The following is a 20,537-nucleotide window of genomic DNA, read 5'->3' on the forward strand; positions in this document are numbered from 1 at the left end:
AAGTGAGATGTGGATAGCATGAATAAAGATAGAATTATCCAATTTTTGTTAAATAAATTTACTCCTGAGATTACTGCTACGGTTGCTAAATTGTTTGCAGAAGTTGTTAAAGACAGAAAGTAGACTACTGTGAGTTTTGTTTTGATATTGTTCCTTGGGTATCATTTAAATGCCAATAAAGGATGAAGAAAGAGAAAGAGTGAGCTGTGGGGAGGGGAGAGGTAGGAAAGTTCTGCTTGCCATCAGAAAATTTAATGTGGATCCAACCCAAAATGTGGATATATACTCTCCTTTGCCTACTTTCAGAAGGCAGTGGTTGTCTATCAAAGAACAGTCTTTTTCTATTTATGTTTCCCCAACTGTCCAATATCTTCTGTGAGATGTTTCACCTGATGCTAATGCTTGTCACAGTCTAGGTTTGTTCTGCTTTTGAATATTGATAATTTCATACTTTAGCTGTTGATTTTTCCTACCTCATGTTTTAAATTGGGTTATGACTTCACTGCTATATTTTACACTACTACCCTGCACTACATTCTCTGCAATTCTGTTCAGAAGTTGTTGTTTTTTTTGAAGGGTTTTCATTTTTCTCTTCTTTCACCTTTACAAATGTAAGTATATGCACACTACATATCTGTGGTGTTTCTGTATATTATTAAATAATTTCTTAAATGAACAGTTTCTGTACCCTGGTTATTTGCTCACTTCTTTCTCTTAGCAACTAGGTTTCCACAAATCCACTCGTGGCAGTTGGTGAATAACGATGACCCTTCCTTTATCTGGCAACTATCCCCACCCCTCACACCCCGCATAAACAAAGCCTGGTGATTAAGCCAAGCCAAAACACACAGACCGCAGTTAGAAATCCAATCCAGAAGGCAAAGCTGTTGTGTTTATTACCAGCCACAAAGGAAGAGTCTGTGTTTATGACTGAAAGCTGGGAAATTGTTCAGTATGTGCCTCTCAGTTGACTGGAGGACAGGAATCTCAAGAGTAATATTACCGGAAAAAACACATGCATACACAACATTCTATAATCACATCAACTATTCCCACAATGCTCAAAGCAGATAGCCTTTCTTTCTAATTGACTTTCAAGTCTAGTATCGTGCTTACCAAAACCAAACTTGTATTTCTTATAGCACTGTTACTAACAAGCTAATTACCATCAAATAACCTTGGAGATAGACTGGAAACAGAGGGGGAGGGCAAAGAAATGAAAAATAAAAATTATTCTGTGGAAAATGAACTATGTATACAACATCAATACATAATTCAGTAATAGACACATGCATATCATCTACATATTGTCATCTGCTGCCTATTTCAATTAACAGTTTCTTATTTATGACAGAAATACATATTGAAGAGATGTACTGTAACTTCAATACACAACAAGGCAAGTATGTTTTATTCATTAAGAAGTCTTAATATTCTGATCCATCTAGGTATCACTTGCCTACAGTTTCTCAATGTGTCCCTTTTGGAGCTCTCCCGGTTGCAGTCCTAAATATATTTCCCTATTTTTAAAGTATCACTGTATAGTATAGTATAACTTCTTTATATATATTTGTAGGTTCAAAATCGTTTCTTCAGTAAGCAAGGAACTAAGTACCAGCAAGAATCTCCTGGGTAGGTACTGAGTAACAGAGTAACATTACATCCTGACATTTACTAGGCAAATATGTCTAGGTGGTGGTTTGCACTTGGAGGTGGTTTACACTCAGTTATAGTCCTCAGAAGAATGGAAGAAGATAGGGCAACCATAATATAAACGTACTTCTTCACTATCACCAAGCTGTGCGTATTAAAAACATGCCATTCACTGTGCCTTCATTTTTGTCTCCTCATGAATGTTTTTTTAATCTTTATTCACCAACTTCAGACCCAAACATTTATCAAGTTTAGTATTTCATTCATCCAAAAAGAGTACTAAACATTGCTGAAGCATCTTAAGCTTGTAGGTATGGTAGACATTTGAGTCAGCAGATAGCTGACTACAAATAGAACTTCCCTATTTATTTTATTATCTTCACTGTAGATAGAATCCTTATAAAACAACAACACACAAGTCAATCGTGAATTATTATTATTTTTATTTATTCCACTTTTATACCGCCCTCCCCCAAAGGGCTCAGGGCGGTTTACAACATAATTACAGGCAAGTGGATAAACAGGATAAAATGCTAAAAATTAATACCAGTTAAAATGCAGCGCTCCAAATCCATAAATATTTAAAACAGATGGCGTTCAACCATTAACTCCTCTAACTCTGAGAGGGGAACAGCGGATCTCAGTTGTTAATGGGCACCTATCAGCAGCCGGCCTCCCCAAAAGCCCGGCGGAATAACTCGGTCTTACAGGCCCCATGCCGAATTCATTTAGGGTCCCAAGAGGGCCCAGACAGCTGGAGGGAAGAGCATTCCACCAGGCAGGGCCCAGGGCCGTAAAAGCCCTGGGCCTAGTGGAGGCCAGCCGCATCATAGAGGGGGCGGGGATCTTGTGTAGATTGACTCCTCTGCCGAGCGCCAGAGAGACCCGGCGTGGGACATATGAGGGCCAGGACGGTCCCTGGAGGCACGGCGGTCCCAGACCGCTGTAAGGCCTTAAAGGTTAACACCAATACCTTGAAGAGGCGATTCGGAATTGACTGGAAGCCAGCGGTGCAAACGGGTGATTTTTTAACACGGTAAAGTGATGTGATCTCTGGAGGCACCTCCCATGAGCAAACAAGCCGCCGCATGTTGGACCAGTTTCAATTTCCGGATCAGCCTCAAGGGTAGGCCTGCATAGAGCGAGTTGCAATAGTCTAATCTGGAGGTGACCGTTGCATGGATCACTGTGGCCAGATCCGCCTGGGAGAGGAAGGGGGCCAGCCGCCGGGCCTGGCGAAGATGGAAAAACGCAACCTGGGTTACATGGGCCACCTGGGTCTCCATAGAAAGAGACGAATCCAGGTGGACCCCCCAGACTCTGGGTAACCATGAGCCGGTCGCCAATGAGACCCCCTCCCACACCGGCGGCTGAAAGCCCCCCCCCCAGCAGCCTAGCCAAAGGATCTCCGTCTTTGCTGGATTCAGTTTTAACCTGCTCTGCGTCAACCAACCAGCAACCACCTCCAAACAATGCTGTAGAGCTGCAGGGGGGGCGTCTGCTCCCCCCTCCATCGACAGAATGAGCTGGGTATCATCAGCATACTGATGGCACTCCAGCCCAAAACTCCATACCAGCTGAGCAAGGGGTCACATATAGATGTTAAATAACAGCGGGGACAACAGCGCTCCCTGAGGCACACCGCAATAAAGCGGGCACCTCCAGGAAGCTCAGTCCCCGCACCACACTTGCTGACTCCGGTCCCGGAGAAACGAGGCAATCCATTGAAGGACAATACCCCGCAACCCAGAAACGGCCAGGCGGTGGGTCAAAAGATCGTGGTCGACCACATCAAACGCTGCAGTGAGATCCAACAACACCAGCAGCGCTGATCCGCCTCGGTCGAGGAGCTGCATAAGGAGCGTATCTGTGACGGCGACGAGAACAGTCTCCATCCCATGCCCAGCACGGAAGCCGGACTGGAAGGGATCGAAGGCCGATGCGTCCTCCAGAAAACCCTGAAGCTGCTCCAACACCACTCTCTCAATTACCTTTTCCAGAAACGAAAGATTCGAGACGGGGCGGTAATTGGCCAGATCACTAGGATCTAATGACGGTCTAATGACGGTCTAATGACGGTCTTTTTAAGAGTGGGCGTTTTAAAGAGTGGGAGTTTTAAAGAGAAAAGTACTATAGTAAATAAGTACCTATTTGTGAATTTGATTTACTGCCAATAAAACAGCATCAACAAAAGAATGCAGAGAGCATAATGAGGAAACAAAACTAATCCATACAGATATTTCTGGCATAAATAAGCCTTGGTACACTATAAACATTCAGGAGTCATTGCCTTGCCTCCACATCATGAACCTGGTGTTCTCTGGAGGTCTCCCATCCAAATACCTGCCAGGGTCAACCCTGCTTAACTTCTGAGATATGACGAGATCAGACTAGCCTGGACTCTCTAAGTCAGGGCAACCTTACTTTTAACTCTTTTTAAAAGCTGTTTGGAAGAGGGCCTTATTTTAACAGTTTTGCAATGTATTTTATCACATATGTTATAAATTGTTAGCTGCCTTTGTGGCCATTGTAAAGGAAGAAAGGCAAGATGTAAATTTTGTTAAGAAACAGCATAAATAATGAATAGCATAGCCTTTATTGGCATAACAAAAGAAGACTAACATAAATAATATTAAAACAGGCGGTAAAGCTCAAATAGCATAAATAATAACATAAGGTGGTAATAGAATGCACGTTTTCAGTTTTATAGAACTTCTACACCAATTCCTTAACAGTATTTATTTTGAAACCTTTTGCTCTTCAGCAGCAGCCTGGTTTTTTCAAGGAAAGGTGGCAAAAAGGCTTTTTTTTAAAAATGCATATGAACTATCAGTTGAATCACATCAGTTTAGGAAAACTGTGTGACAACATAAATTCAAGCACAGGCCAGTCAGTTCTCTTTTTTTTAAATTTGAAACACTGAAACTGCATTCCCAAAAGGTTTGCTTTACCAGACAAGCAGGCACATTCCACACATGGCTGAATAACAATTGAAATAAATAACATGTTCTGTAGTCTAGGTTAACTTGAATTGGAACTCAGGGTAAGAGTTGGAACTGTGGTAATCAATAATTCAATAGGGTGCTCCTTCTAAAAGCTTAAGTGGAATTGTCTAATTAAAAAATGCTAATGAGAAGGTATAGTTTTTCCTTTTCTAAGACCCATATCTTATTCCTTCTTAAGGGGGAGACAATACGAGTGCACCACATACCTTTCTGGTATGAATAAAATATCTGGTTTGCTATTAAACACACGCAAAGGAACTTCATCAAGAGGCTGTCTAAAGGATAACTGAACAAACCCAAATAAGAATTTTGTAAGACACGTCTACTGCCAGCCTTATTTATTTATTTATTTATTTATTTATTTATTTATATTTCAAATAACCTACCATCCTCGCCAAGGGCTCTAAGGCGAAAGACAACATATAACAATGAATACAATAATAAAATATCACAAATAAACTAAAACTTCTAAATGCTAGCTTAAACTAACTACACATTAACATGTAAAATGTAAAATGAGTAAGAGCACAAATATAGGTGTAGATGACGCCCGATGCCTAATATCAAATACTTCCCCCTAGAGAGGGGTGGCAGATCTTAGTAGATGTTAAGGCCCAGGTATAGGGCCAAGAGGAGGGGTTCCATCAGCGGCTGGTCTCTGCAAAGCGCCCGGGCGAACAGCTTTGTCTTACATGTGTCTCAAGCGGAACTCACCTGTCCCGCGAGGGGTCTGGATAGCCAGGAAATGCGTTCCACCAGGCCGGGGCCAGGGCTGTGAAGGTCTGGTCTGTGTGGAGGCCAGCCGCGACATCGAGGGACCACTAGCAAATTGGCCTCTACGGAACGAAGAGGCCGAAAGGGAACATATGCGGGGTGATGCGGTCCCTAAGATACGAGGGTCCCAGGCCGCTGTAAGGCCTTAAAGGTCAACACCAACATCTTGAAAACGCATCCGGAACTCCACTGGGAGCCAGGTCGGCGCAAATACAGGTTGAATAACAGGATCCTAGCCACATGCCAAGTTCGTATACCGCCGCATGTTGGACCAGTTTCAGTCTCCGGATCGAGCGCAAGGGAAGCGCTTTTCAGCGTAGGAGCGAAGTTACAATAGTTCAGCCTGGAGGTGACCGCTGTATTGACTGGCTGGTGCGGCTAGGTCCGCTTTGGGAGAGGAGCAAGCCAGCCGGGCCTGGCCTGGATGGATGGAGAAAAGCAACCCTGGTTGTATGGGCCAAATTGGGTCTCCATGGAAAGAGATCTAATCCAGGTGGACCCGGTGGTTGCGCGACGGAAGGGGTCGGCGCCAACATGGTTCCTTCCCCACGACCGGGTGGCTGAAAACGGGGACGGGGAGCCTGAACAGACTCACGGACAAACAGTGCCACCCCGCCCTGTATTCGGTGGTTGGTGGAGGCATCACAAACCCGGGGGCTTGACTTCGCCCAAGCGCGACGGGTCTCACCTTCACGCTATTCCAGGTTTCGCCAGGACACACGCCTGGTCCATCTGGTCTCCTCGAAAATCCCGGAGCACCATGGTCTTATTATTGATGGACCTGGCATTTAGTAACACCAAAGACGAAGCAGAGTTTCCCTGATCCCAGCCATCCTCAAGCTGATAGGTCGGAGGTCAGAAGGCGGACGAAGCAACCCCACCGCCCGTACAAGGCGCCTTCTATCATAATGGCCGCCACCGCAATATCTACCCCGCCCCATCAACACTGGGATCCCCAGCCCAAAAATTGGTCTTCCCATAACACTTCCAAGCCAAGCCCTCTATCCAACAACAGCTGACGATCAGCTCACTGACGTGGGCCCAATTCCAGCTAGTAAATAATAACTCTAACCCAACCTAAGCCTTACAAGCACAGGCTGGGCAATACCAACTCCGCCGCATATATAGTTAGTTCTAACCAACTCCACCCCTAATACTAATGCTGAACTAATACTAGACTACACGCGCAATCAGTGCTAAGGTTTGAGAGAATGGGGAGCAGGACCCAATGGAGGGTACCTAAGTTGCCGCAAGGGTACAACTGTTACCCAAGTCCCCGCCTCTCTAATGGGATGATGGCATCTCCCTGAACCCCCCTAAGATCTGTGGGGGTAATGATAGAGTTGTAGCTACAGGAACGGTGGGCGTGGGGCTCACAACACCCAGACCCACCGCTCAGGTGCCAGCCATCCAAGCCAAAAGAAGTCCCAAGTTGTGGTCAGGGCGGCAATTGAGGGGCTGCTGCCACCAGTCGTCTCCTGCTAATCAGTCCTGGAAGTAGAAGCGCACGCCTGGAGAAGTGCCTTCCCTCTGCCACGGGATCTGGCTACAGCCCCTCTCACGGGCTGGTTCACACGCTGGTGTTAGGAAGGCAATGATGTCGCCAGGGTGCTCCGTGCTCCCTCACATCTCCGGAACAACGCAGACATTAGCACAGATGGTCTTTCAAATAGGCTCCAGACTCCGTATCGCCAAGGACGTCCCGTCTCTTGGCTCCTCGCCAGAGCTCCTCTCCCTTGAGTACGGAAATATGAGGGCAGCCTATCCTGCGACAAAGCAGGTCTCCTAGGCAGCGGGGGAAGCTGCAGAGATCGGAAGCGTAAAACAAGCAATCGCGTCGTCGGCACGGCCCCTGCAATACCAGAGGCGTCCACCGGGCCGACCGCGTCTCCGCTTCTTGTGGCAGGTCTTAGTGCCGTCGTCCCTGTTTCCAGCGTTAACCCATCAAGCGCTCCAGTTAATAAAATCCGCGTTGGGAGGTGGAAAGGGGTTTCTGCCACCAACCCCTGATAGAACAGCCACCAGATCGCTCCGGCCCCAAACGCCGAGCCTCCAGCCACAATGCGGGCTCCCTGGCCAGCGGCGTCTCCGCCAGAACGATAGGAAAAAGTTTCCGCCGTCGGCTCCCAGCCGCACAAACGGCCGTCGGCCCCACCCCCAAACACCAGCCCGCCAAGTCCGAAAAGGCAGGCACGACGGGGGGAGCAGCAATAGAAACGGAGGTGCCTATTAAGGCCCCCACCAAGTCCGGGGGAACAGGCGCGGCGAAAGGAGCAGCCACGGGAGTGGAGGCGCTTGCGGAGGCACCCGCAGGAGTCAAGCGGGGAGAGATAGAGAAGGCAAAGGCGAAGGGCCAGGTACCTCATTCCGTTCCGTTGTCTATGTCTTTGATCTTACAAATTCAGAGTCCAGTCTCTCTTTCCCAGAAGGCAAACGCACTCAGAGTGGTCAGAGTGGTCAGAGTACCCTTACAGGCTAAAAGTTGAGCAGAATTTGATTTAAATCCAGTTTTTTACGGAGCTCCGCTGCTGAGCGTCCGTTGCAGGCGCCATCTTGGCTATGTATATGAAGAAAGGTCCAAAATATATTTTAAAGTGTTTTGCTGGTGAATTTAGATACTAAATTACATATAATTTTTCCTTTTTCTAAGAAGCTTAGTGACACACAGTGCCCTGCCCTTATCCTCACAACAATCTTATGAGGTGCATTAGGTTGAGATCACCCAGTGAACAGGGTTGCCAACAGACCTGGAAAAAAAGTCCTGACCCCTTAATTTAGACTTAATATATCATAATGGACAGAAGTCTTCCTGCTATCGAGGCAAACAGTACCCCATTGAACCTCTGTTAAGAAAGGCAGGACATGTTTCTCTCCTGGCCACACTAACAATGAATGGGTATCTGAACCTGGGTCACCGGAACCTTAATGAATGATTCTAAACAAACACCTTCTCAAATAGGTCAAAAACTACTGTGTCTAATAAACTTTTCTTCTCACAAAATCAACAAAAACAATAAAGAGACGCAGAGAACACAAGCTGGATTGTGCATCAAAAGTAGCAACTTGGATACACTACAAAGCAGTCCCACAATCATTTTTGCATGTTGTCAGAAAAGGCTCAGTACCAGTGGTTCTCAACCTTCCTAATGCTGCGACCCTTTAATACAGTTCCTCATGTTGTGGTGACCCTCAACCCTAACATTTATCCATTTTACAGATGGAGAACACTTAGGTGACCCCTGTGAAAGGGTCGTTCGACCCCCCAAAGGGTTCCCAACCCCCAGGTTGAGAACCACTGCTCAATACCATTATTTAGCAAATTTCCTAGGACACGTAAATTGGTGCAGGTTAGTAAATATCATCTGCTAAAGCTCTGAAATCAAATTCTCAAATTATAAGACAGGTTATGGCCCTAGAACAAATGGGTTATGGCCCTAGAGCAGTGATGGCGAACCTTTTTGAGACCGAGTGCCCAAATTGCAACCCAAACCCCACTTATTTATTGCAAAGTGCCAACCCGGTAATTTAACCTGAATGCTGAGGTTTTAGTTTAGAAAAAAATGGTTGGCTCCCTCTTCTTCCACCCCACCCACTTGAGTAGGGGCCAGCCTGCTCTAGCCTCCAGCAAGTCCCCCACACACACCGCTCTGTGCCTCTCTAGCATCTCTGCCTCCTCTGTGCCCCCCCCCCCAGGCAGCAGCCACCCGGAGCACAGACCCCAGGCTCATCAGCCCGAAGGTCCTCCCCTGCTCACCCAAGATGTAAGGCCAGAGACGCTTGATGCTCCAGTGGCCCAGATTAGTCTAGATGTGTGTGTGTGGGGGTGGGGGTGAAAATGATTTTCCACTTCATTACGATGATAGAACTCCTGTGTCTTGCGCGTGCCCAGTTCAGAGAGGGGCTCTGAGGGCCACCTCTGGCACCATCGCGCTATGGTGGTTCTTCGCCATCACTGCCCTAGAGCAAGGCCAGAAGAGAGGGGAACTAGGGTAAGCCTGGCAGAATACATTTTGAGAGACTTGATGACAAATTTGGGTTTGTCTATTTATAATGTGCAAATTACCATGACATACAGCTCAGTTATAATTTGTAAACACTGAACATGAAAAATTAAATATAAATTTGTTCATTCATATGCTTGGCTATACATCGTGCTGTAATCCACTGTAGGAGTTGAAGCTTCTTAAACCATTCCTCTGGGAAATCTGCTTGTTATCCAAGAAAATTGTAGGCACTAGTGAAGTTTTCCTTGTATAACAGTAATACCTATATTTACATTTTTTCCTCAAGAGACATATCCGCCTATATCAACAAGACCCAGTTCTATGAGAGTACATACCAAGCATAAAATGTACGAGGATCAAAACATAGAGAAGACTGATTTTAGAAATTAGATAGTGGGCGAGCTTTATGTGCTGCCCATACATCTTTTGTCTGCTTGGGAGGAATGAGCAGCAATGCATCAGCCACAGAAGCAGCAACACAAATAAGTGTATATTGCAGCTTCTCTAGCGGTGTTGCCATAGGTTCACAGACAGCCTCCCCAAAACAAAAGAAAAAAGAAAAACAATACATGCACAGGATTGTGAGGCTAAACAAAGTTATTCATCTACTTTTGACAGCAAAATAGCAAATGGATGAGTAGCAGGCAGAGGAAACTGCGGGGAATCTCCATGGAGAATCTCCTGCAGCACACAAAATGGCGGGCGTAAGCCGCAGAAACAAAGCTAAAAGGTTGTGGTGATTGAGGAGGTGGAAAGGCAGGAATCATCCTCAATCCAGGTGGGGGGGGGGGGGAGGGAGATTGCTACTTTAGCAATCTTTGAAAAAATGGTTTAAGAGACATATAACGGGCTGACCTCATTTTGGGGAAGAAAGCTGTGTGAAGTTCTTCCCCAAAATGCTATATATAACATCCTAAACACAATATATTTGTGCTGTGCAGAATCCAGCATTGTGAGAATGTTGAGAAATTAGTTAGTGATACTTTGGCCTGTTCACAGAACTGACATTTCTCTTCTTATCACTGTTGTTAAAAAGGTTCCAACAGTGTAGGTTTCTGACTCTACTTTTTTTCAGAATATGAAATGAAAAGTTTCAGTCTCAGATTTGAAGAACCACTTTTTGTTGAATTATCTTGTGTGGCAACTCTTTTCCATCCCTCTTTCCCAGCTGCATTCTTCTGCAGCCTTGACATGGGGGTCCTTAGTACTTGATTCCTAGCTCTCATCATACTTTCAGAGTCTGATGACCTTCTGAAAAACAGAGCTGTTTAGGAGGTCATTCAAGATTTGCTAAGTAGTAATCTCTGGGTAAATTCAGTAACTTAAAAACACCAAAAGCAAACCCCAAGACCATGCTAAATTCATGAACAATGGACTCCGCCCAAACACAGGATTTGCATTCACCAATACTGCTGCTGCTGCTGCTGTTACTGCAGGGCATGAAAATGTGAATCAATCCCTGGACTGATAAACCCCACCCGCAATACAATACTATCAACTACATATTTGCATAACAAGTTCCACCCAAACACTTACTGATTGGTTCCTCATCCTGAGACATGGACAATATATACCCCACTAAACATTCCCTTCTCACTGGACACAGTGTGTAACAGACTTCCCTCTGTGATACACCTCTAAAGATGTCAGCCACAGATGCAGGCGAAAGGAACAAGATCCACCAGACCACGGCCACACAGCCTGGAAAACCCACCACAACAAATTCAGTAACTGTTTCTCAATTGAGAAACTGCAGATTTATGTGGGCACAGTCCATGATAGCGTGAAGATTTATTATTTGCAATTCTGGTTTGTATAGTTGTTTGGCTGGCTAGTCTGACTTGCTCTAGTCTCTGCCTCCATAAATAATCTCTCTGAGCCCTTGCCACACATATCCTTTGACATTCACAGTCTTCTTTATCCCAGTCACACAACTGTCAGCAGTTTCTCCACAGGAATGATCTCAGCCATTCTATTACTTCATAGCTCTCTGCCAATAATTCCCTCAAGCCTTCATATAATTTTTTCCCTCAAGGCCAGAAAAAAAATTCTCGCTCAGATCTATTCCACAAACTATGGGACACACCAGGGCAGAAACATCATCTGAAAAATGTGGCAATCTACTTACAAACAAGGAAATACTTCCCTATCCATTTTCAGATTTTGTATTTACTTCCTAGAGCAGACAACCAGGAAAAGTGAAGGTGACCAGTTGTGCTAGTTTAATTAGCCGCATCTTTCATCTGTAGGCTCTCCATCCATTGGTTTGATAGCATTGTTTTGGGAATAAGTAACAATTCCCTCTCATTGCCTTAAGCTACAGATTCCTGCAGAAGAGTCCGTTTTACCTCTTGTGAATTACCTCCAGTTGCTGCTGAAAGGATGCACCCTGAAGTTAATCTAGCCCAGAGTAAACACTCCCTTCAAGCATCTGAAGTAAATAAACTTTTGTACTAAAAACAAATTTAGTTAGGAAGTAAAGAAATAGATATATTGCCCACTACTTCAGAATATATAGAGATTGAATTGTAACTCCAAACATGCAAAGCTATTTTTCCCACTAGATGCTCACTGTCCAGATTAAGAACCCAAAACCACATGGAACACCCTCATGCTGGATCAGATAAAAGGTCCCTCTAGACCAGCATTCTGTTTCTAAGAGCAGCCAGTCTGTGGGAGGCTCATTAGCAAGGCATGAAAGAAATAACCTTCTCTGATTAGTCCCCAGTCCCCATCTGCAGATTTGCATTATCAGCTGGTACACTTCAGGTAAAGGTGTTATAACAATAACTCACAGTATCTGGAAAAATCATACCAGCATGCAGCTTGTTCTTAAAATACATCTTTTGTATATCAATTCTTAATGTTCTTAAAATACATCTTTTGTATGTCAATGCAATATACAAAATGGAATCAAACAACTCCCGAATCAAAGATTCTAACATATGTGATTTTTCACTGGATTGTTATAAATTCTACAACACAATGCCAGAATTTATCAGTTCTTGACAAATGCCCTCAGTGACTGGGGTATTTTCACATTATACTAAACAGTAAAAATTGTCACAAAAGTAAATAGGATAAAAGAGCACTTTTTAAACAGAATCTAGCCAATAACATAAGAATGTTTTTATATGCCAGATTTCAACTACTTTAATTTTAATGCAGTTCCTATTAGCAACATAATATTGGGTTGCATAACATACAGCTTGGCTATACATTCAACTGCTCCTCTACATTTTGACCTTTATTAACAGAATTTATAGTGTCTTCTGCTGGGATCTGATTAAGGATCCCCATAAATTACCTTTAGCTTTTAAAAGTGAATATATTAAAAACCATCCAGGAAACCTGATAGGAATTGACGCTGCAGTGCTGAAAAAGGTGGAATTTAACTCTTTGAATACAGTAAGTGATCCCCAGAGCCTTCTTAAGTACTGGTAGGGTGAAAAAAGACAGGAATAATACAGCTACCAGTCTTTCTTTTCCCCTATAGTGATTAAAAAAATTCAGGGGGCCTGTTTTGGTCAGGGAAACAACATAAGAACACAGTTTAAATTTTAAAAACCCAATATTTTTTCAGAACTATGGCCACACATTGCACCCCTTTCTTGAGACATGGAACTGACACGCTTCTGTCATGTAACGCTTCTGCCATGAATTAAAATATTCTAATGAGATCTGAAGCAAATCCAAAGGGCAATTTTATGGTCATGGGCAAAAACAAAACAAAACAGCGAGTTGAGAAAATGAGGTATGACAATTATTCCATATTAACTAAACTGAAAGCTGCAATCTTTTAAAATAAATTTAAGAACAAAAATAAAACAAAAACCAGTGTTATTCTCAGCAGATGCAGAGTTGACCTGTAGCTTTTCCTAAATATAATTATTTCCCACTTGCATAAATAAATATGAAGGGTGAATTCAGACACCCAATGCCAAAGTGCTAATTTATCCCGGCAAACAAATAACCACTGTTTTTTTCCTGCCCCAACACCTCCGCACCAGATCCCACCTCTCAAAATAATCTAGAAAAATGGCAAAAACGATACAAGTTTGAAGTCTGTTTACCAAGAAGGTTGCCTGCACATTGGGCCTACTTCAGAAGCGCAAAACAACAGTAGAAAGTTCAGAAAGTAGAATGAACTGGGCTTTTTCAGATTGTAGGTGGAAGATCCCGGGCAGGATCATATTTTGGGATATTCACCTAGGTCAAAACGTCCCCACAAACAGAAAGATAGGCGAACAATCGAAGAAACAGAAGAACAAGTATCTCAGCTAGCTTTCTATTCCTAAAAGGTGGCAAATAAACAATGAAGACTGGAATCCACCACCTGTCGCCTGGACAGAGCGAATACCCACTTGTTTTTCCACCTCCCTTCCTTAAGAATAGCAGAAGATCATAGGCGGGATCACCTTTGGCATACGCTGCTCCCCTACTGCAAAAATCCCAGGCAAATAAAAAACTAGCAAAGCAGGAGTCGTGCGACTTTGGAAGAGTTCTGGAGCACTGAGAATCTTTTTAAAAGGAGTGTGTGTGTCATTTTGACTGGTATTAATAAAAAGCACCAGCTAACAAAAAGTACTACTTTGCTGTCGAATAGCTGCATGGAGTTTCCTAGGCAAAGGGACATTTAAGTCTGGAATCCACCGCAAACAGGACGCAGAGCCCATTCTGGCGCCGCAGGGCCCCTGTCTTCAGTAAGAACTCGTCTAAACGTCCACCCCCAAGGGAAAAACCTGCAGCGGGCAGACTGGCCGCTGGCTGCCCCCCGTTTCCCACTTGCCTGGGCGCCGAGGCTTCCTCCGGGGGGTCGGCGTCGGGCGCGCCCTCCTCGCCGATGTCGGGCAAGGTGAAGAAGAGCAACGGCTTCCCCGGCGGCTCTCGGGGCAAAGCGGGCGCAGCCAAGCGCGGGGAGTTGTTACCCGTCGCAGCGCCGGCGGCCTTCGCCCCGGGGCCAGCAATAGTCCGAGCGGTCGCCCCTGGGAGAGACGAGCCCCCTGCGGGCGCCAAGGGAGCGCTGCGGCCGGGCAGAGGAGGGCAAGGCGAGGGAGGAAGGAGCAGCGGCGGCTTGGACGGCGAGAAGGGCGTTGAGGTGGAGGAGGAGGAGGCGGGCTTGAAGAGTTTGGCGAAGACGGTGCCCAGGTCCAGCACGGCCACTTTCATGGTGCCCGTGAGAGGTCTTGCCTCTGCCTCCCCTCGCAACGCGCCTTCTTCCCGCTGCAGCGCAAGAGGGGCCCGGCGCAGAGACGGCGCGCTCGGGTTGCTCGGGCCTGCCTTTCGGGTGCCCGTCAAGGGAGGAGGCGGCGGCGGTTGCTAGGCTAAACAAAAACGGAGCCAGCCGCAGGCATTGGTGGGCACTGAGCAGCGGCTGCCCGGGCCGTTGGGAAGGAGGCAGGGAAGGGGCGCGCGCGTCGGGGGCCCTGGAAACCAGCCTAGAACCGGCGCGAGAAGCTGGCTCGCCCTGCCAGCGCCAATGCCGGCGCGCAAGAGCAGCTTGGCACATGGCATTGTGTACAAACAGGCGCGCGCGCAGCCCCAACCCGGCGCGTTTTAATCTGGAAGCAGAGCCCTGCTGAAGAGGTTAATGAGATTGCAGCCCAGAGCTCACAAGGAGCGCGCGAGGAGCAAAAGGCTTTCGACTCTACCATTGCAGGCTGCGGGTGGGGGGGTCGCATGGCTGAAGGGGGCTGCAAAAATCCCTCCTGAAATGCCATGCAGGGGAAGTGTTCTAGGCCAGTTTCTCTGGCTGCCTTGCGGATTTTGTGCATGCAGGATAGTTTTCCTTGGGTGGAGGAACGCTTCCAGATGGCTAGGCCTTCACCTGCGGCTTGAAGTGGTTGAGTCCGTAAACAAATTCATCACTTTCTTGGCCTCTATGAAACTAACTCTCTCACTTGCTGTTCTTTCATCATGCTGAGGAGTGCAGGCTTGAAACCTTATCATTGGAAAGAAATTTTGTGGTCACGTTTTGACCGTGGTGGGAAATATAATAATCATAATGAATAAGTCAGTGTGCCAAAGAGTGCAGACTGGCAGCTGTGGCTCTATCACACCTGCCCAGGACTGCCAAAAGCACATATCTGCCCCATAATGAGTGAAGCAGCTGCCCAATGGGTGTGATGGAGAGCAAGCAATCCAATCACACTCACATTTCTGTGTGAGTTGTATATTACTCTTAGTGTGTGCTACTAATCCAAATGCAACCTGTCCTGTGGATTCTTTAAACCAACCCTGCAGCAATTTCTAATATTCAATAATCATTTTAAATGTTTGGATCTGGGTATTGTTGTGGTATTTTGCTGTCGTGTTTCTAATTTCAGGAACGCAATGAGACTCGGAAAGTGTCATCCGGCAGATGTGTGCTTAACAGGGATAGTTTGGCATAGTTCTGCCAAACAGGATGGTTACAACTGGCATTTTATTTATTTTAAAAATGTACATGCTGCCTCTCTAGAGTCCCGATTGAATCTGCTTATGAAGTAAAATCAAGAACATAAAATCATAAATTATCAATGGCAGATTCCGCCTGGGCCAAAAACAGCGGTGTGAAAATGGTGTAAAATCGTTTAAAATGGTGTAAAGTGGTTCACAGCGTTTTCACACTGCTGTTTTTGACCCATGTGGAATCCGCCAATGTAAAAATAGCCATTAAAACAGACTAGAAAGTGATAAACACAGCCTAAAACTATTGAGCAAGGCAAAAAAAAACTAATAAAACCCCATTAGATGCTGTTTTATTGTTAAATTGTATTGTTTTAACTGTGAATTATTGGATTGATGTTTTTATTAATATAAATTATGTGTGTAAAATTGATTCTATTTTATAACCTGGCCTGAGCCCCATGGGGTTAGGATGGGATATAAATCCAAGAAAATAAAATAAATAAGTAAAATATAACAGACCATAAAACTAGATAAAACCCCTGAGTTTTAAGCTGCTTTTAGTCCCCATTGGTGAGAAAGATAGGGTATAAATGACATTTTTAAAACAGTCAAAAAAGTGTGGCTGAAAAGAAACGTTGGGCCCTGTCATCTTAAAGAGAGTATGGTAGGCACCAGGCAAGCCTCAAGGGAGACAACATTCCAAAGGCAATTTTGTACACACATTTTCACCCTATGCCAATTATTGCATTCCATGCAATATATACAGTTACCCAAATCTAAGCCCAAGGGTTTAAACTGCAGTACTTTAGCTAAAATTGTACTAATAGTAGCTTTGGGAGGGCTTTCTGATGCTATTTGTATGAATATTGGCCGAAGTTACTAGGGGTAAAGCTTTGCTTGAAAAAAATCTAAAGGCAGGCAGTGATGAGAGCCAGTGTGGTGTAATGGTCAGAATTCCACATGGGCATCTGGGAGACCCAGATTCAAATCTGCACTCTGCCATGGAAGGTTGCTGGATGACTTGGAGCGAGTCAAACACTCTTAGCCTAACCATTCTTACATGGTTTTGGGGAGGACAAAATGGAGGAGAGAGAAATGTAAACCATCTCCCATTGGAGAGACAAGGTAAAAATGAAGTAAAATGAAATGTGCAGATTAGGATGAGTACATAGAAGATAATGCTTTGTCTGTCTGACCCCACGACCACCACACAATAATCAGCTCACCTGCTTGGATTGTACGTGATGGAGACAAGACTATTTATGCATCCACTACTTATCCCACAGTCGTTTGCTAAACTGTGAGGTTTTCCCAGAGTTTTTTTTATTTGCACAGGATTTTCCCCCTGCAAAGTGTCCCTAGCTGAGCCTATCTACCATTTTGCCCATCCTCTGCTTCCTCATTGTTCCTGTGCAACCTCCATTTGGGGAGGTTGCCTGATGTCTTTTCTTCCTCCTGTCTTTGGTCTAGCGTTAGTTTGCTAGGCCATGTCAATTTCTTGACAATTTCACTGTTCACTATCAAGTTTTTTAAAGCCCTTCTGATCCTTCTGAGATAGTAGCCTGAAGAGTGGGAGGAACTGCTGTGGTGTGGGTGGGGGAAAGTGGGGAAGAGTGAGAAAAGAAAACCCAAAGAAAGCTAAATGATCTCCCTTGCTTTTCCTGTGAAGGGAGAAGAAAAGACACACTTTCAGAGCGTTTGGAAACCACAGGGATTCTCTGATCTAAAGGCAGAGTGACTGCCAAAGAGGGACAAACGTGTGCATAACTGAAAATCAAACCTGAAGGCAATGTACACTCAATGTGAAGGAGACCACAAGTGCATAAATGGCCCAAGTCTTCACCTGCCTACCCCCAATAATCATGTACTGGACAGGATGCAGGAGACTCGTGGAATAAGCCATTGGAAACAGATTTATATTGTTGCCATATCTCTGGTGTACCCAGCCCCCTTCTCTTTCTTACAAAAATACTATGGGTAGGGCATGAGACAGGGATCTATGCCTGGAGGAAAAATCAAATTTCCGAAAGATCTACATAAATTTTTGCAAATTTATGTAAAAAAAGCATGACAAAAAGCATACGACAGAAGTATAGCAATAAATATTGCTCTTGTTTTGCTGAATATACACCTGTAGGCATACATGCATTTCCACTACAAGGTCATCAAAATATGAAGATCTGATAATGCATTACATTTTTATCATATTGATAATGCTTGCTTTTAATCATTAGAATCCCATCTGAAAATGTTTAATGTTGAATTTTATATTATATTAACCTTAGCTTATGCTGAAGGTAGTTTGTCAACAGTAAAATTAATATTCAGTAAGACAGCTGTAAGTCTTACTGTGTTAAATTAAACAGCTTGGCATGTTTTGGTTTAACATGGCAGCTGTAATCCATCCATTGTGGACACTCTAAGCAACTTTCCTCAGAGAAGTATTTCTGTTATAAGGATATCACACAACAACAATATTTTGTTCCTAAAAATGTATCTCTTCTTTCTCTCTAACTTATCTGGGAAATCATGCTGTGTAAAAATGTATTTGTGCAAGCATCGTAGGCACCTATTGCAAAATTCTTCTATTATTACTAACAATTAACACAATTGAACACATATTCATACTGTTTTCTGGAATATCTGTCTTTTATTTTAATTCACATTTACTGCAGGTTTTGACCCTAGCATCTCCAGTAGGTGATGTGAAAGGCCTCTACCTGAGATCCTGGACAGCTCGTGCCAACACTTAGCCCCATTATACATGGAACACTTACTTGGGGCTCTTCACCGCGCAGTGGCATTGTAGTGGGGTCTTCTTGCATTTCTGTTTACACACAAGGAGGCACTCCACTGCTTGTCTGTTGAACTCTCTCGGGTCTGAGATTTTCCTGGTTCTCTTAACTCCACCCATCAACTCACTCTTAAAGGCACACAGTCACAAGATTGCTGGCTTTGTTAAAGCCCTTTAAAGCAAATGATCCACTAACTAGGTGAATCTGTAATTTACGTGGGGAAAACTAGACTTTACACAGGAACATATGAAACCGCCTTATTCTACAAGTACCTCAAAGTCAATATTGCCCCCTCTGAAAGGCAGCCGTTCTTCAGGGTCCCAAGCAGAGGTTTTTCATATTACCTACTTATTTGATCTTTTAAACTAGACTGCCAAGGATTAAATCTGGGATCTTCTGCATGCCAAGCAGATGTTCTACAGCCAAACTACAGCCCTTCCTGGCATTATACATGAATAATTACCAGTTACCCCCTGAAGCCGCCTCATCTTTCGCAGCTTAAGCTAGGTGGGAGAATTCGTCACTTGGACTGAAAAGATCGGAAAGGTGAGATGAGAGTATCACAATGAACATAATCCAATTACTGTAATTAAGGAATCATCCCATCCCAGTTCATCTGTAAACAACATTCTGTATTTTCACTTTAGGTCTTTTGTAGTCTTTATGCTACAATTTTTCACACATAAAACTGTTTTGGTATATTTATTTTCTTCTTAATGTTTTTTACAATTACCAAAATATATCTTTTAAAAAAAATCAAGCTCGATTCATATTTACAGCTAGCAATTGTAAGAGAAAACCTCATGACTGTTTTGCATATATGCACAAATTCAGCCCGCATTGGGAACCCGCAGCATTAATCACCAACCGAACCTATCCCAACTATAAAGGCTTGATTTCTCTTCCATTTCCTAATGTCTGGTGGTAGTGGATAAAGCACAGCATAAGATAATCATGCTTTGTTATTTCTTTTAGCCCTCCCTCCTGATCATCCCAAAGTGTCCCTCTTGCAATCTTCCTTGTCTTGGTAAAAAGAACGGTTTGGGAAGGGGGGTGGGTGTCGGCAGTGAATCCTTTACACTGCTTTTACACATATCAGTACCAAAAAGGGCCAAAATGAAGCACCATCAGACTACCCCCACACACAGAATTTTCTTTCTCCATCATAGCTTCAATTCAGGGGTAGTGAAGGAAGCAAATGATAGAAGGAAAGATGGCTGCAACTGGGATAGAAGAAAAGTACTACAGTTGGGTGTGAAGAAAGTTTCAATTCAGGAGGGGGGGGGAATGGTACACAGTAAGTGTTGGGTTCGAAGGTGCCACCCACTCATGGAAAGTGCCTTTCTATGAGCAGCAAAGCACATATGGTCCCAACCTCAAGATTCAGCTCCTACTCAGTACTCAATCCCACTCAAGAGGTGTGCCATAGTATAAGTACTAAGGTTATTTCTTTGCTAAAAATAATTGTCTGTCTACTGGGTACAAGCTCAAAACAGCAACCCTACAGCATAAGAAGTTGTAAGGACAGGATTCCAGGTTCAATTAAAGAATTTCAGTGGGTAGCAAGTCTTGAGGAAAACCTTTTTCTTCCAAAAAACTTGGAGAACTATTGCTTGATCCTGAGCCAGATAGACCAGTGGTCTGAAGAGATCAGCCTAGCTTGGACTATCCAGGTCAGGGCCACTGTACTTCTTAACAACTTAATTCAAAATAGCTACTGCCATAGAGGTTAGTTCTACACTGTTCTCCTGAACTGATTCATTTCATGTATGTTTATTATTACAATCTATATATATAAAAATCTAACAGTGTGTTTGTCCCTGATGGTCTCCCTCAGAAGCTGCTGGACGGATCGTCCCCAAATTTTCACATGATGTTCCTCCCTGTTGCGGGCAGGTAATTGGACCTTCAAATCA

General features: G+C 44.3%; 1 protein-coding gene across 2 annotated transcripts in view; it reads right to left on the reverse strand.

Annotated features, from left to right (window-relative positions):
- Positions 1 to 15,023, reverse strand: part of FAM149A (family with sequence similarity 149 member A) — a 54,851-nt gene extending 39,828 nt beyond the window's left edge. Inside the window, exon 1 of one of the 2 annotated variants that reach the window (XM_048510219.1) lies at positions 14,226 to 15,023. In XM_048510219.1, coding sequence (XP_048366176.1) covers positions 14,226 to 14,605 — 380 coding nt within the window. In that variant the 5' untranslated portion in view covers positions 14,606 to 15,023. Of the gene's footprint in view, positions 1 to 13,800; positions 13,833 to 14,225 lie in introns of those variants that run through there. The other variant, XM_048510221.1, reaches the window with a different exon arrangement.
- Between the last annotated feature and the right edge of the window lie 5,514 nt (positions 15,024 to 20,537).

This window comes from Sphaerodactylus townsendi, linkage group LG10, assembly GCF_021028975.2.
Source record: "Sphaerodactylus townsendi isolate TG3544 linkage group LG10, MPM_Stown_v2.3, whole genome shotgun sequence".
In the NCBI taxonomy this organism is placed as follows: domain Eukaryota; kingdom Metazoa; phylum Chordata; class Lepidosauria; order Squamata; family Sphaerodactylidae; genus Sphaerodactylus; species Sphaerodactylus townsendi.